Source organism: Glycine max, chromosome 2, assembly GCF_000004515.6.
Source record: "Glycine max cultivar Williams 82 chromosome 2, Glycine_max_v4.0, whole genome shotgun sequence".
NCBI lineage: Eukaryota > Viridiplantae > Streptophyta > Magnoliopsida > Fabales > Fabaceae > Glycine > Glycine max.
This window is the reverse complement of record NC_016089.4, coordinates 4,218,260-4,234,294: the sequence shown is the minus strand read 5'-3', so window position 1 is coordinate 4,234,294 and position 16,035 is coordinate 4,218,260. Positions and strand designations below refer to the sequence as shown.

The 16,035-nt window shown below is 30.6% G+C and overlaps 2 protein-coding genes across 2 annotated transcripts; one reads left to right on the top strand and one right to left on the bottom strand.

The window, feature by feature from the left end:
* Positions 1–1,552: 1,552 nt before the first annotated feature.
* LOC100803414 (protein POLLENLESS 3-LIKE 2) lies at positions 1,553–3,904 on the top strand. The gene is made up of 4 exons (XM_003520115.4): positions 1,553–1,854; positions 2,055–2,267; positions 2,404–2,559; positions 2,653–3,904. The coding sequence occupies exons 1-4, from the start codon at positions 1,684–1,686 to the stop codon at positions 3,613–3,615; spliced, it is 1,503 nt and encodes a 500-aa protein (XP_003520163.1). The 5' UTR covers positions 1,553–1,683; the 3' UTR covers positions 3,616–3,904.
* Positions 3,905–6,853: 2,949 nt separating this feature from the next.
* On the bottom strand, positions 6,854–10,761 carry LOC100801284 (rac-like GTP-binding protein RHO1). Its single transcript, XM_003520113.5, has 7 exons — positions 9,921–10,761; positions 9,095–9,182; positions 8,905–9,014; positions 8,665–8,728; positions 7,427–7,491; positions 7,251–7,316; positions 6,854–7,162 (listed from the first exon to the last, which is right to left on the bottom strand). The coding sequence occupies exons 1-7, from the start codon at positions 10,017–10,019 to the stop codon at positions 7,061–7,063; spliced, it is 594 nt and encodes a 197-aa protein (XP_003520161.1). The 5' UTR covers positions 10,020–10,761; the 3' UTR covers positions 6,854–7,060.
* Positions 10,762–16,035: the final 5,274 nt, after the last annotated feature.

Genomic DNA, 16,035 nt, shown 5'->3' with positions numbered 1-16,035 from the left:
AGCAAATTGTTCACCTAGTGTCCACTCAGCAAACATGATTAATTACCTATATAAATATGATTAATTTTATTTTACTAGTAGTTAATTATTATTAGATAATTTCAATAATCTCATAACACAATTAAACACTTTTAAACAAAAATTAACTATCGTTACACATTTTAATAAGGAATTTGTTAACGTAGATCCAATTATTATTTTCTATAACAAACTTTAGGATAAGTTATGTAAAGAGGCAAGTCAACACTTGTCCATAATCTTGTAAGGGCATCAAGGTTAAATGTTATATTTCCTCATGTATTTTCTCAAATATTATGAATGAAATTATATGATTCTTCTTTTGTTAAAAAAAACAATGTTAGCAAATTATAATTACAAATATTCTTAAATGTTTTTTTGTCTGTGTAAATATGATATTTTTTTTTGTTGTCTTTGTAAATTATATATATATATATATTTGCTTCTAGTCCAGTAAATTATATCTTTTATATTTTAGTCTTTGTAAGTTTTTTTGTTTTGTTTTGTTTTAGTCTCATGATGGCATGACACTTTTTGGTTTTTTTTTTCAATCCCAAGATTTAGAAGCCCCTGGGGAAGGCAATACCAGCAATGTCGTTACATGTGAAATGCAGAGCAAAATTAAAATAACATGATTACTTAAAGAACTAAGACCATAATTAACTAGGAGGTCTACCACCTGGTTATCCTCCCTGAGTATATGATCCCAAATTACTTCTCCCTCATAACAATGAATAGCATGAATTATTTGGACCAGATTAGAAGTCGGGGTGTAATCTGCAGCAACCTCGAGCTAGCAGCTTAATTGCATTCAGAATCTTAGTAAACTCTATAATATAGTACTGAACATGACAAGAAAACACAAGCTAAGCAAGAATATCATCTTCCAATTTGATCGCAAAACAACACAAGAATATCATTTTAACACTTTGTACCATTTGTTTGATTTGTGTTGTCTCTTACTATTTTGCGAATTAAACGTGAAACAAAAATACTTGTTTTGTTTTGTATCATAATTTTTTATGAATCAAACAGACTCCATAATTTTATACAAATCAAATAGATCCTTAATTAATCTAATGGTCCAGATTTTGTCACTTGGTTTAAGAAACATTTTTTAATTTAATTATTATTTATTTTTAAAATTTATTTTATACTAAAAATTAGAAAAAAAATATATACTGATGAGCGTATAGGAATTAAGAACATATTTCAATACAAAATTATGGCAAGAACTAACGGAAAAAAAAAATGAAATTTAGGACAATTTCTTAAAAAAATAAAAAGGAATAGAATAAAAAAAATGTGCATATAGGAATTAAGAATATATTTCACTTTATTTTTTATATAAAAAGTGTATTTTTGGTATTAAGGATATTTGTGGTAATAAGAGTTAAAAAAAGAAAGAAAAGGGGAGTGTATGCAGTGAACTAGGGAGTACAAATAATAAAACCCAATTGCATCTTAGTAGGGTAACGGCTATGTTCCAACGGCTATTTTTTTTCCAAAATTTAAAAAGCATTCAGCGTCTTCTTCGAAAGCGCACCGTTTCTTTCTTTCTCTCTTTCTTCTCTTCTCTTCTCTGCAACACAATCTCTCTCCATCTGGTTCAAACACTGTCATTCTTCTCCTGCAGGAAAAAAAAATCAGATCTACCCTCTCACAATGTTGCAGGAGATGTGGAATGCTCCTCCCGGTCTCAGACCCTCCAAGTCTGCACCTTGTTCTCCGGCAAAGCCTCTTGGGGTCGTTCCAAGAACGCGTTCTGAGTCCTTCCACGTGGCTCACAAGGTCCCAGTTGGTGACACTCCTTATGTCAGAGCCAAAAACGTTCAGGTAAATTTGCCTTTTGATGGATTTTTTCATTTTGCAACTAATTTTTTTTAGAGCAAAAACCTTGTAAATTGCAAAAAAAGAAACAAGGTTTTTGCCTCTTTTTTTTGCAATTTAGAAGGTTTTTTCCCTTTTCAAGTTTTTTTCATGTTTCAAATGTTGAGTGTTGTTCTTTCGTTTTGTTTTTGTGTGTGTGTGTTCAGTTGGTGGATAAGGATCCGGAGAGAGCGATTCCGCTGTTCTGGGCAGCCATTAATGCGGGAGATAGAGTGGACAGTGCTTTGAAAGATATGGCTATTGTTATGAAACAGCAAAATCGGGCCGAAGAAGCCATCGAAGCCATTAAATCGCTTCGAAGTAGATGTTCGGATCAAGCACAAGAATCTCTCGATAACATCCTCTTGGATCTCTACAAGGTAATAGGTCACTTTTCACTTTCCAAATTTCATGCTATTTTATTTATACAAAAACTTATTTTGTTCTTGTTGTTGTTGTACTAAAACCTAAACTTATATCATTAGCGATACTGAAAAAAAGCACTTTTTTTAACAGAGATGTGGGAGACTTGATGATCAAATTGGTCTACTGAAGCACAAGTTGTACTTGATTCAACAAGGATTGGCTTTCAATGGAAAGCGAACAAAGACTGCAAGATCTCAAGGAAAGAAGTTTCAAGTCTCTGTGGAGCAAGAAGCCACTAGATTGCTGGTAAGAATAGAATAGCACATAATAAAAAAGTGAACTTTTATACTCTTTTGTGTGGCTTATATGAAACTGAAATGGGATTGTTTTGAAATGTAGGGAAACTTGGGATGGGCACTGATGCAACAGAACAATTACATAGAAGCAGAAGACGCCTACCGTCGCGCGCTTTCGATAGCCCCAGATAACAACAAGATGTGCAATCTGGGCATTTGCTTGATGAAGCAAGGGAGAATTGGCGAGGCGAAGGAGACACTGTACCGGGTAAAGCCTGCAGTGATGGATGGCCCTAGAGGCTCAGATTCTCACCTGAAAGCCTATGAAAGGGCACAGCAAATGCTGAAAGACCTTGAGTCTGAGATGATGAACAAGGGAGTTGATAGGATTGAACAAAGCAGGCTCTTTGAGGCCTTTTTGGGTTCTTCATCAATTTGGCAACCACAGCCTTGCAAGGATCACCACCACACCACAACCTTGCTGGCAACAACAACAATAAATTCAGCCAAAATTCATGATGAGTTTGCTGATGAGAACATCAATTCCAACATAATGTTAACAAATCACACAGCACTGCCACCATCTAAGGGTAGCAACAACAACAACAGCAACAAACAAGTTGGTGCCATTTTGGGGAACTCACTCAATGTTGCAGCCCCTCCATTCTATGCATCAAAATCATCTATGTTAAGGGAACCAATTGAGAACCAGTTGTTCTCAGAGACCCTTAAGAGAACAAGGTCTGGAAATGCTGCAGGGTCCATGAGAGTGGTGAGTGATGTCAGGGATGCCAACATTAACAACAAGAAGTTGCATGTGGAATTAGGTGTGCCAGTGCCACAGAACAAATCAAGAAGGCTCTCCTCAGAAGATGCTGCTGAGAAGAACAAGTTAACAGACTTGTTGCCCAACGACGACGAATTTGAGGAGGCCATTCTTGCTGCAATTTTGGGAGCCCCAAATGAATCAGATAAAGCTTATTATGACACAGGTAGTACCACCTCCAGGATGTTGAGACTTAAGGTTTTTCAGGACATCACATTATCTCTGAGTCCAAGGGCCTGAAGGGAACCACCAATATAATCTAATAAAGGGAATTATCAATAACATAGTGTCTTAGGTTGGAGATGAACTTGCTCTCCACTCGTTTAAACTCATTTTATGCAGAGGGAAGAAGTATGCTACTTACTGATAGGGAATAGCTGCACGACTATTACTATTGGCATGGCATTAGTCCCCACTCAATTAATTGTCTTTATTTGATACTACTATCTCTTTATTTGTTAATGCCTTGTAAGTTGTAAACGAGGCACATCATTGACTTAATAAATTGATGAGCTTTATGTTCCTTGAATCAAATGTCTCATTCTGTGCTCTCTCATCCCAACTAATAATAAGCTACAAAGAATATATAGTTTTCTACTTTTATATATAATAGATAGGATGGAATCACAAATTTTCTACTTTTATTCAGGATCACTTAATATCCCTTGAGAGTTACTAGTTGAACAGAACAGCAACTATTATTACAAAAATGTTGTTCTAATGGTGAAACCCTTTGCAAATAAGCATTATGTTATCATTTTTAAAATTCAGTTGCGCGTATATTTCCACAATTTTCTTTTCTCCAGAATGGTGCACAGAATCTAGTTTAGGATCCTCTACATCTGGATTCTGGATCCCGTGTTGAAAATTATGCTTGTGTTTAGCATGCTAAAGTCATGGGCAAGTCATGGGATAAATTCCCATTGATAAAAATAATGCTTGTTTTTGAGTTTTGACCTCCCTAATTGAAAATAGAAGAAAGACCAAAATTATAAAATATTAATTTATAAAATTTGAAAGGATTTTGTAGATTTATAAGATTTTAAAGGACTTGGTAAATTATCAAGCATCATAACAATATGTATGATAGGAAGTGAATCCTGACAATAATTATATTCAGAACCGATTCAAAATTGTGTTTCTATCAATTTGATTCAGTATTGAAATCCTCGATTGTTGAAGGTTGAAGTTAAATAACGAGAATATGTTTTTTGTTTGGTGAAGTCTTGGTGCTTAACATGTTTGACTAATATAGTTGGTGAAGTCTCGGTTATGATAGAGGGTGTTTTACTATGGGAGTATTGTGCTTGTGGAAGATTAGTGTGGTTACGGAATTGTCACAAGCAGGTGGTGGACATAATTTATGAGATTGTAGTGTAGTTATGGGGAAAGGGAGAAGCATGATCAGATTTAAAATTTCACAATGACACATGTTTTATTGTAAGTTGCAAGTGGGAATCTTGGGCTCTGTTAAAGCAATGGAGATTTCGCACAATCATTGCAACCCCTTTTCACATCAACTCGGAAGTGCCTGGGAGGAAGAGAGAGAAATAATCATGTGATGAAAAAAAAAAACAAAAGTTTGTATGAGAAGGTAACTTATCCATTATTATTTCTTTTTATTGCTTGATTATTGTTTCTTCTTTGTATGAGAAGTTAACTTATTCATTATTTGTGTATTAGATACCAAAAATTCTTGGATTAGGAGTTAAATCAAATAATTTATACTCTTTCACATAAATGATTATGATTGAAGTAAATTAGAGAAGGTAATAGTTGAAATAATTTTAAATGATGAAAAATCATTAACATTTCATTAAGAGTTCATTAAATAGGTCAATCACTCATCACTTCTACAAAATATGTATCAACTTGTCATTTTTTTACTTTCCAAGTGTTTATTTTCTTGTCTCTTTGAACACCTTGTTCAATTTAGTAATTCTTTTATTATTTTTGAACTTTACATCTCTATACTTTTATCTTACAATATATCAGTTTTTCTTCATTTCATTGTTTAAAGTTTGATGTATACAAACTTCGAGCCCATTACAAACTTTACAATTAGGATGTAACTTGGTAGTATTTATTTCAACCGTGCCATGCCTTTATTTTATTAACCCTAATTTGTTAGATACATAATTGAATTAGCTTATTCGTTGGATATTTTACGATTCTTGGTCTTTATATTTTTTTAATCAAAATGATGAGCATGAACATCAAGATAGGGAGCTAAATCCCAACTAGGTTGGCACCTAAGAATTCAATCATCCTCTGCTATCAAACCATTTTTGTTTTAGCATTAAAAATCTCAGACCAAGCAACAACATATAGTGGGTGGACATTAGAATGGGTGGTGGAAGATAGAACAAGGCTGCAACTAATTTGAATTTCTAAATTTGCTTGGGAAAGCTTGACGATTAAATGGAACTTACCAGTCTGAAGAAGAAAATAGGTGACAAGATCGTTAAAACTAATCGCTTACTTGGGTTCTTCAATGTAAGTAATTACGGTTTTAATTAGACAGATTTCTAGGAATCTCCTACTGATTGAACCTTTTGACTTTTTTGTATACTACCATGTGTGATGTTTTATGTTTGATAACTCTTGTTGTCTTGTATACTAAGCATTACTTATCAATATATGCACGTAACTTGATTGGCAAATTACAAAGAATTATACTCAATTTTATGAGTAAGTATAGAGGTAAGGTTTTAGTAATTACTACTATCTTTTTACTTATGATGGTAATGTCTAGTTTGTAGGATTAAAAGACAAACAAAATTTTGTTTCTTAATGATGCAAGGATTTATTCAACACTATTATACTATTGTTGGGTACTTATTATTTTTCAGATATAAAGGAAAATCATCTTTGAATATTCATATTTTTAATTCACTACAATTTGAGATAAATTACTAATCAATTACTTAGTAATAAAAAGGGTTTAAAACATCAAATCAAGACTAATTCGTGCCATGCAAATTTATTACATATAACATGAAAATATGAAAATTCTTATTAGTATACAATGGATTTTTAATTTGTTAGTATTGTGTATTTGCCTTATTAATCAAAAACAATAATGCTTACATGGTAAAATAACTTTTTCAAACAAAAAAAAATGTTAAGCAATAATAATATGCTAGAGTTTTCTTTTGTCTCACGTGTAAAAATGGTTTGTTGAGTATTAAACTAGTATTTGTTTTATATTAGAGCCTAACATTATGTGCTCAAAATGAAACCTCCTCATCCATAATTTCAATCAAACCGCAAAAAAAATTATTAAGGGAAACAAGGAAAAAAAATCAATTATAAAATAATTAAACAACAACTAAAAAATAACTTTTTTTTTAAAACATAGCAAGCATTATAACAAAATATAAAATATTTAAATATATTCAAGCAAATAAGATTGTTATCCTAACTAGGATATTCCAATGTATTAATGCATAAAATATAAGTTCATAAAAAGGTGAGAACCATGAAAAACAAATTTGACAATTAGAATTCACAATAACTCCAAAAAAGCAAAGCAACAACCACCTTATGCTTCAAGGAGATCTAGAGTATGTCAAACAAACACCCAAAAGACTCCAACTTCTTCAACGAAGTGAAGAAATGGAATGAGAGAAGGGCAATATTAGGTAGAACAAATGGTTGTCATCAAATGATTGAACATAGTAAATCACAATATTGAACAAGCCTTTTGTGCTTTACTCTTCTTTTTCTTTTGCTTTGGTGGTTGAAGGACAACTCTTATGGCTGCATCAAATACTGCCTTCACATTCTGCAATAAAGGTCAAATATAAATTTATGACTACCAATTAACTTAACCATTGTGTGAAAAGAAAAAGGAAATACATTTAATTATATACCTGTTGTGATTTCGAACTGCATTCAATGTAAGCAGGTGAATTAATCAGCTTCCTAAGTTCTTCTCCCTTCAAAAAGATGAGCAAATTTTAGATTAAAAAACAAAAATTGATTACAAACATGCACTAGAAGTGTAAAGCAAATAAGCAATTAGAGGTCCACAAAAAATAATACTTACTTGAACAGTGGTAATGGGTACGGCACCAGGATGATCTACGAAGAACTGCTTATCATCTCGAAGGTCTGTCTCATTTCAAATAAAAAAACGGTAAAGGATTAACTCTTAACTGAAAGAACAATTGGTGATAAAATATGTAGAGGTTGAGAAATTTTTTAACAAAATCATTTGTCCCTTAAATAGAACAACACATACAAAAATTATTCACATATTATTTATAAGTATTAATACTACTATGGAGATAGGATCAATCCATCTACACATACACTATCAATAAAAACTTTACCACGATGAATTATAATTTATAATGCAAGTTATTAAAATTTTACAAGATTAATATTATAAGTAACTTTTTTTTTGTTAAATGTTACTTAATATCACACCTCTAAAGGAGAAAAATGGTAGTTTGAACCAAAATACCTTGTTAACCAATTTCAAATATTATTTTTGCATTTGATAAATACATCATAGATCCAAATAAACAAAGTCAAGCTTGATAGCTAAGACCTCTAGCATTGCACTAGATAGACTCTCAATTGCATTCATTATAGTTGTCCATAAGAGTTGAACACTATGTCTAATCAAATGGATAAAGGAGAAACAAAGAAAAAGTTTATATTCACATATTTTATTATTAACAATGTCTAAAACTTCACTAATGATGAAGAACGGTTAAACACTATCAATTATTTAATCCTCCCAGTAATTAGTTAAAAGTAAACACTACCAATTATTTAATTAATCCTCCTAATAATTAGTTGACGGTAAAATGTTAATATAAGTAATGTAAAAATCCTACCTTGCAAAACATCCTTGTACAAAGAGACAACAAATAAGAGTAACATCAAACTAAAAATATTCAATGTATGATCATAATAATTGCAACTGAGAAAACAAATAGAGGTCAAAACTTTAAAATAAAAGGAGATATGCTCAATATATACCAAATATCAATCTTCCATTTCTTTCTAGATTGTAACAATCATTTTAAGTAGTTCATCTTTTATAAAATGAACACAATAAAAAAGTTATAAATCAATCACATTATTATAAAGTAAAGTACCCAAAAAATATCAAACTATAGTATTATATGGATCATGAAATTTATATAATTATGATTCCAAAACACAAAAGTTGCTTAATAGTAGTATTATAAATTAATGTGCTAAAAGAAGCAATTAACAAATGCACAGTATCATAATATCAAACATTAAAAAATTAGGTAGAAATTGATTTACCAAGCTTTGTCCCAACCAAAATAATGGGAACATCAGGTGCATAATGTTTCAACTCTGGAATCCACTGAAAATGAAAATAACACACAATTTATTAGCACTTTTTAATTAATATAAATAGGATATAGTTCTTTACAATTATTATGGAAACATCACATTTACATTAAAGGTAACATGTAGAAGTGCATTCTAAATTTGAGCAACACTAGGAACTTAAACTTTGGACTATAGTGGAAAAAGTACCTTCTTGGAAACATTTTCATAACTGGCCTTGCTTATGAGAGAGAAAGCTAATATGAAAACATCAGCACCACGATAACTCAAAGGTCGTAATCTATTATAATCCTCTTGACCTATTCCACATAATAGAATAATAAAAATCTAAAAAGAACTCAACATCCCAGAATGGACAAAGAAAAAATAACAACAATACCGGCAGTGTCCCATAATCCTAGATTAACAGTGGCTCCATTCACAACCACATTTGCGCTGAAATTGTCGAAAACAGTTGGCACATAATCCTATTTCCAAACAAAGTGAAGAGATGCAAAAATAATGATCATTTTTCTTTATCAATAAACATATTTATAAGATAATATCATATATAGCATGAAACACAATCCCAAAATATATTGACAACTTGGGATAAATTTAGCACCAAAATCTCTTTATTTCCTTTATCGCATTCAAATCAATACCCAACACATCAGTGCATGTGATTCTAGTATTCTTAATAATAATAATAATAGTATTTTGTTACTTCCATTATGCATGTTAGACACCTTTTGTCGTTTCCCAATGGAGAAGACATGTAGTTATACATAAAACAAATCATACCCCCTAATTATTTCCTTTTTCTTTCTTCTTTCTTAAAAAAGAGTTGTCATATAATAAATTGAAAAAGCTCTAGAAAGACTACATATTCTTAACCTCAAACAATTGAGAGAGGAAACATTTTCATTTTGTCAAGCAAACTTTTCAAATAAACTAATTAGACTTGCAAGCAATTAATTCTACTTCAAAATATAAGTTTCTCTTGGAGAGCAGCCAAGAAAAACTCATTCTCTTTCAACCTTTTTGTCCATTTGTCAACATTTATCGCATTGACCAATTTCACATTTTTTAGATTGAACAATAGTTGTAGCAACTCATTCTTTATTAAATCCAAAACTCTAAAATCCATTCCAAAAAAGGAAAATTAAAAAAAAAACATTATCACTAATACACAGAAACAAAATAAGAGGAAGAAAAGAACTAACAGTGGGGAAGGTGTTGCTGGTGTAGGAGATTAGCAAACAAGTTTTGCCCACAGCTCCATCCCCAACAGTGACACACTTGATGAACTTAGAAGCGCTCATCTTCAATTACCCTTGACTCACCTCAAAAATGAAACCCTCAGATCATTCACCTGAGGACCTTGATTGATAGAAAACTCACCCAAACACGCACTCTTCCAATTTTCTCCTCCTCCTCCAATCAATACAATTTTCTGCTTCAATCATGCATTTGTTTAAGGAAAAATGAATATCTAGAAACTTCCATGAATGCAAAGAGTAAAAATCTGTAAAATACGCACCAAAAGGAAAAAGGCCCAAAATAAATTTGGATGGGGAAAGAGGAATTTGAGATGAGGAAGAAGGAAAATGAGAAACCCTAACCCTTTTGGAGGAGATGGAAATTATGCATGAGGGAATGTGAGTTGTTGTTGCGGAATGGGATCAGAGAGAGAGCAAGAAACTTTCTAGCCCGGGAAATTTTGCTGTTGAAGCGTTCATTATGTGAACCAATCTTTGCCAACTTTGTTAATATTTTTTTTTATTTTTTTTACTTTTAGATTATAATTACAGTTATTTATTTGTTTCTTATTTTTATTTTTTTGTGTTTCTTATTTTCCTTTTTTGAAGGAAATTTTATACGATGGATCAATCGCAACCAAACTCGGTTTCTTCTCAAGAATGTTCGGATCGTGACTCTCATTTTTATGTGTTCATAAAAATTGTTTTATAATAACAATCATAAGAACATAACTAACCAAGGGAAAAGGCAACAAAATTAGCTAGAGAGATGAAGAAATTTTGTTATACTAATCTTTAATTCAATTTTTTTTCTCTAGTATAAACAATGAATTAAAAGATAATTTTTTATTAATTTCGTGTGGTTTGAAATGAAATTTACTTTATTAACATAACTTTTAATTTTTTTCTTGCCAAATAGTATGAGTCACATAGAAAGGAAGTGATTAACCTTCAATTTTTATTTTTTTCTTCAATATATATAAAACAAAGAAGTTTTCCAACAATGTTTTCTCGCCCATTTTCCCCACAAAACTTTTTTTCCTACCCAAAAATCAACAAAGATTTTCCATCTTTCTTCCAATACAAATATACTATAGATCTCAATCAACGTGACTTAAATTTTGGCATGCAAATTTAAAATCGGTGACTGCTATTAGCAAGTTCCAAAATCGGTATGGAGTACTAATCTATACTTGGTCTAATCAATCCCCTTCTCGAATATGCATTCTCTATCTTCTTCTTTTTTAATCTAAAACCCTTTTTTTACCTTTTTGCATGCTCTTCATTTCCTTTCTCTCGTCCCATTCAACAACAACTTTTGCTCTATTTCAAATTTGTATATCGATTTACTCTTCCTTTTCTTTAACATTTGATGCGCACTTCATCCATGATCCTTCATTTCTCCATTGTATGTATACAAGTCAAGCTCTTCAAAACCACCAATGCGCCAATGCATTCAAAAGTGAAGCGTGGTCTTAAAAATTCGCATTTGCTTCTGGCCAGGTCTCTCGTGGATCCCATAAGCAATATTGATTTGAGTGACGAAATGGATCTCGTAGATTTCTGATTTTTTTTTGTTTTGTAAATTAGAACATATGCTTTTTTTGTGTTGTAGGTGGAGATGAAGTTCAATGATAAATGGATTGCGTGTGTTTCTATCGGAGAATAGACTTTTTGTGGACACATCTCTGACTAAACTTTTCATTTTAATACTTCATATCAATTATGTTTCATTTTGTCAAAACAAAGAAGAAGAAAAAAAGAGCATATTCTATTATGTTGTTTATGTTAAGTAGTGGTTCGAGTATTGATTTTGTGTTATTGGTGGTGCAACAGAAACAACCCAACTTGGAGCTTTGTCAATACTCTAAATAATGACATTTATTTGTTAATTTTATGTTTTGCTTCTCTTTATCCATTCCTCTAGCTGGTTTCCGTACAATATGTAAACTTTTGTTTCAACAAATTTTGGAGAGCCTCGTCTCCTTTGAATTCCACTTCTAAGAGTCTTTCCTTCCATAACTAAATGGTATTTATCAATTTGTACTCCATTTGAATATGAAGTTTAGTATAATCACTTTTTGAAAAATATATTTTTTGCACAAACTGTGTTCTTTAACATTACAAGTGTATCAAGAGTCCACTGATCTTATTTGATTTACTCATTTTCTTTTGCAGCCTTAAACAGGGAAAAAGCTTATAACTCTGTAAGTACTTGATGGATGACGACGAAGAGACTACAAGAATCTAAAATGGCTCCATATATTCAACTAACACTACATTTTTTATTAATTAAATATATGGGAGAATGGTGACTAACTATCAAGTGTGCAAAGATTTGTTAACATTTATGCAGATTTATGGCACCTAATCAGCGAAGGACAAACACGAATGATGAACTTGCAACAACCTCGGTTTGAATGACCAGAGTTATGCGAGAGCAGATGGAATGGAAGCGGAGTCATCACCAAATCAATTGTGCATTCGAACTCTCAATATGTGGGATTATCTGAATTTTGTAAGAATGATCCACCATTTTTTTGCAACAGTGTAAATCCTATGAAAGCAGAAGTATGACTGCAAAAGCTAGAGAAAATTTTGAGAATTATGAGATGTAATGATGCAGAAAAGGTGGATTTTGTTACTTACATGCTTGGAGTTTGATGCAAAGCATTGGTGGAAGTGTGAAACAAGTTTGAAACAAAACCAATTATCACGAATTAGTGGTCCTACCAGCTCAAGTAGAAATACTGTCTATCGCTAGAATAATTATAGTCTATAACAAAGAGAAGGGGAAGTTAGCACAAAAAATTGTCATATACTGGTAATTAGCATTGAATTAGATTTTTTAGTATAATGTTTGTACAGCGAGAAATAAAGGGATACTAATAATTTATTTTGATTATTGCACATTTTGATTAAGTAACGGCGTAGTTTTTGTAGTATCTTTTTTTAAAAAATGTTTTAAAAATTAATAACAATAGATAGCTGGAAAGTATTCTTGTATTTCTTCATCCATGCAACTGCCCTTAAACTCTTCTTGTTCTCTTTTAGGTTATTTTAATAATATAAGATGAGCAAACCCATGCAACTTTTTTTTTTTGTCACCAATGGATTAATCATCAACTCAATATTTAGTCATACTTAAAGTTCATTATTTATCTTCAATGATGTATTTTGTGAGAATCAAAGGAAGATCCTCTCTCATAAATTCAGTATGTGTTCTCAATTGAGCTACAGCCCATTAAGTAAAATAATACATTTTTACACGAGCATGATTATTTCTTATTTTGAAAATAAAGAAAAAACTTATTTAGTAAGAATCATTTTTAAGAGTAGATTAAAAATAAAATTCAGTTTTAAAATAAAAAAATAAAAATACTTTGAATTATCTTGATTTTCTACTTTCAATTTTTTATTACTTAAAAACTTCATTGCTGTTCCATTTTCTTTGATCTCTCACTCCTACTCTAACAATTCATTTTAAAAAAATATATATTCAAAAAATCAAAAATAAAAACACAATCAAAGATATCCTAAATACAATATTTGTTTTCTTTGAATACATAAACCAACACTAATAACCCCAAAAGTTAAGATTTTCTTCAAAGAAAAAAGCTTTTAGCAATATAGAAAATGAAAGTCACATAGGAAAAAAAATTATGAGTTTCCTTTCCCATTAGATCAGTTTCAGAAAGATGGAGTGAATAAGTGATAATTGTAATAGAATTTGTACCTTCTGTCTAATGTCATTAGTGTTGACTCCAATCAAATTGCTCTTGGCCATCACCAACCAAGAACATTATCAAACTATCATTCTCACTCTTCCCCACCCCTCCTCCTAACAGTTTCTCATTCCCTTTCTTCATTCTCTTCTTTTTTTTTTTTTTTCTTCTTTCTTCATTCATTCTCCCCTTCCTCTTTCCTTCTCTTGAGTTTCTACACCCACATTGTTACATGTATTTTGTTCGTTTTCGTAAACTTAACGGAATCATGATTTTATTATGCATTTTGGCACAATGGAATCAAGATTCCATTTTTTTCTCCGAGTTTTTGGTTATGCAATAAAATCATGATTTCATTGTGTAATAATTTGTGCTACACAATGGAACCACGCTTTCGTTGTACATTATGTATTTAACCACCATTGCACAACAATGAAATTGTGATTCATTTGTACACTTTTTTCACAGAACCAACTACACAACAAAATTGTGATTCCAGTGCATTAGGGGGTGTGAAAATGTTGCACAGTGCAATCATGATTTTGCTATACATTTCTATAACAAAATCTTGATTTTATTGTGCATTTTAGGGATGAGTAATTTTGAAATTTTGAAAAATGATAGGATAAATAACAAAATCCATTGGAATCAAAAACAAACTCCATGTCTAAATGATCTGGAGCATCTGTTATTGGGCTTGGGCCCTTGATTTGCTTAAAACAAAAACAGAAGAACTAATTTCTTTGTTAAAAAATAACTTCTCTATATAGTGAAACTTAAAGTTAAAGGATTGATTTTTTATTTATTCATTTTTTATATTTCATTTCACACACACACATATACATTAATATATATATATATATATATATATATATATATATATATATATATATATATATTAATTCAATCAATATAAAATATATAAAATTAATTTTATATGTTATTATTATAATAATGATTAATGTTAATTAGTATAAAATTATTTAAAATTAGTTTTATTTGTTATTTTATTATAATAATTAAAGTGATAATTAGTATAAAATTATGTAAAACTAATTATGTGTTTGTTTTTATTATAATAACAATTAAAGTTATCATTATTTAATATAAAAATTAGTTTCAATTTTATGTGTAAAAATACTAAATTTTTTAAAAATTATTATTTATTAAAAGTTAGAAATTTAATAATTAAAAATAAAAAAAAATATTTCAGCTCCTCTTTTATAAGGTTTATGGAACTATCCCTGAGTCTACACGCATTGATTCATACGAATTTCATTGAAAAAATCACCCAAAAAAAAATCAATACGGATTTCATCGTATAACGCAACGCCAAAGTGTGATGCAACGGTAGTTAATTTACCAAGCTAAGAAGTTAACCACATTAATTCTGGGCCAAAAGATACGTGAATTGATCAGTCAGTTATTAGTTGCTTTCAGCAAATATGTGTAGGCACATGCGAAGAAAATATATGAGTTGAAAACACGAAACCTAGTAGAACAATCAGATTTTGTAACCATGTATGTAGGCATGCAAATTCGTTATATATTGGATTATTACAACTTCCTTAATGCATAAATGTGGAATCCATATTTTCTTATATATGTTAAAAAGGACGTAGCCACGTAGTATATCATAATTAATTAGTTGGGTCGATCAGCTTTTGTCTACAGCTAAATATTTTTGCTATGTTGATCCGAGATCTCTTTCCTTCACCTCATCTTGCTTCGTCTCTTCAGGACTACCCCTAAAAAATAGCAGGGATGATCCATAATGAAAAATTCAACACATTATTGTATTCACTGCATTAAAAGAAGATAACGGGTGAGAAGGGTTCAATGGGGAGCTAGACCGTTGGAAAATTGTAACCTTGCCACAATTCAATATGAATGAACACTACAACAAGTAAGCAAGAAAATGTTGCTTTTGGTGGAAATGGAGTACAGAGGTTGGACCAGGTAGACACCTAATAAAAAAATAAAAAATAAAAACAATCATACTAGTAGACTTAAGTATATGAGTGTAAATGAGTTAAACTGATACCGACATTAAAAAAATTAGGCATCACTTGAAAAAAGAACATAAAAATTGAGTGATTCAATCTCAAGTAATATATTTAAAAGTTTAGGTTTAACTTGATTAAAAAACCCAAAACGTGAATATTATTTTAAATCTTAATATATACTATTTTAAATCTTAATATAGTATATTAAGTAATATATATTAGAAAGACGCCATTACATTCACAACTTATAATATTAAAAATTTAAACCATAATTGAGTTAGTAATAATTAAATAATATTATTTTAATTTTAATATAATATATTACTAAATATAAACAATAATAACATA

What these genes read in the sequence shown, in the direction of transcription:
- LOC100803414 (XM_003520115.4), top strand. Translation starts at nt 1,684, where the DNA reads ATGTTGCAGGAGATGTGGAATGCTCCTCCCGGTCTCAGACCCTCCAAG. An exon ending in TCAGAGCCAAAAACGTTCAG is followed by an intron (nt 1,855 to 2,054) that starts GTAAATTTGCCT and finishes GTGTGTGTTCAG; the next exon opens with TTGGTGGATAAGGATCCGGA. An exon ending in TCCTCTTGGATCTCTACAAG is followed by an intron (nt 2,268 to 2,403) that starts GTAATAGGTCAC and finishes TTTTTTTAACAG; the next exon opens with AGATGTGGGAGACTTGATGA.
- LOC100801284 (XM_003520113.5), bottom strand. Translation starts at nt 10,019, where the DNA reads ATGAGCGCTTCTAAGTTCATCAAGTGTGTCACTGTTGGGGATGGAGCT. An exon ending in CCAGCAACACCTTCCCCACT is followed by an intron (nt 9,183 to 9,920) that starts GTTAGTTCTTTT and finishes GTTTGGAAATAG; the next exon opens with GATTATGTGCCAACTGTTTT. An exon ending in AGGATTATGGGACACTGCCG is followed by an intron (nt 9,015 to 9,094) that starts GTATTGTTGTTA and finishes TATGTGGAATAG; the next exon opens with GTCAAGAGGATTATAATAGA.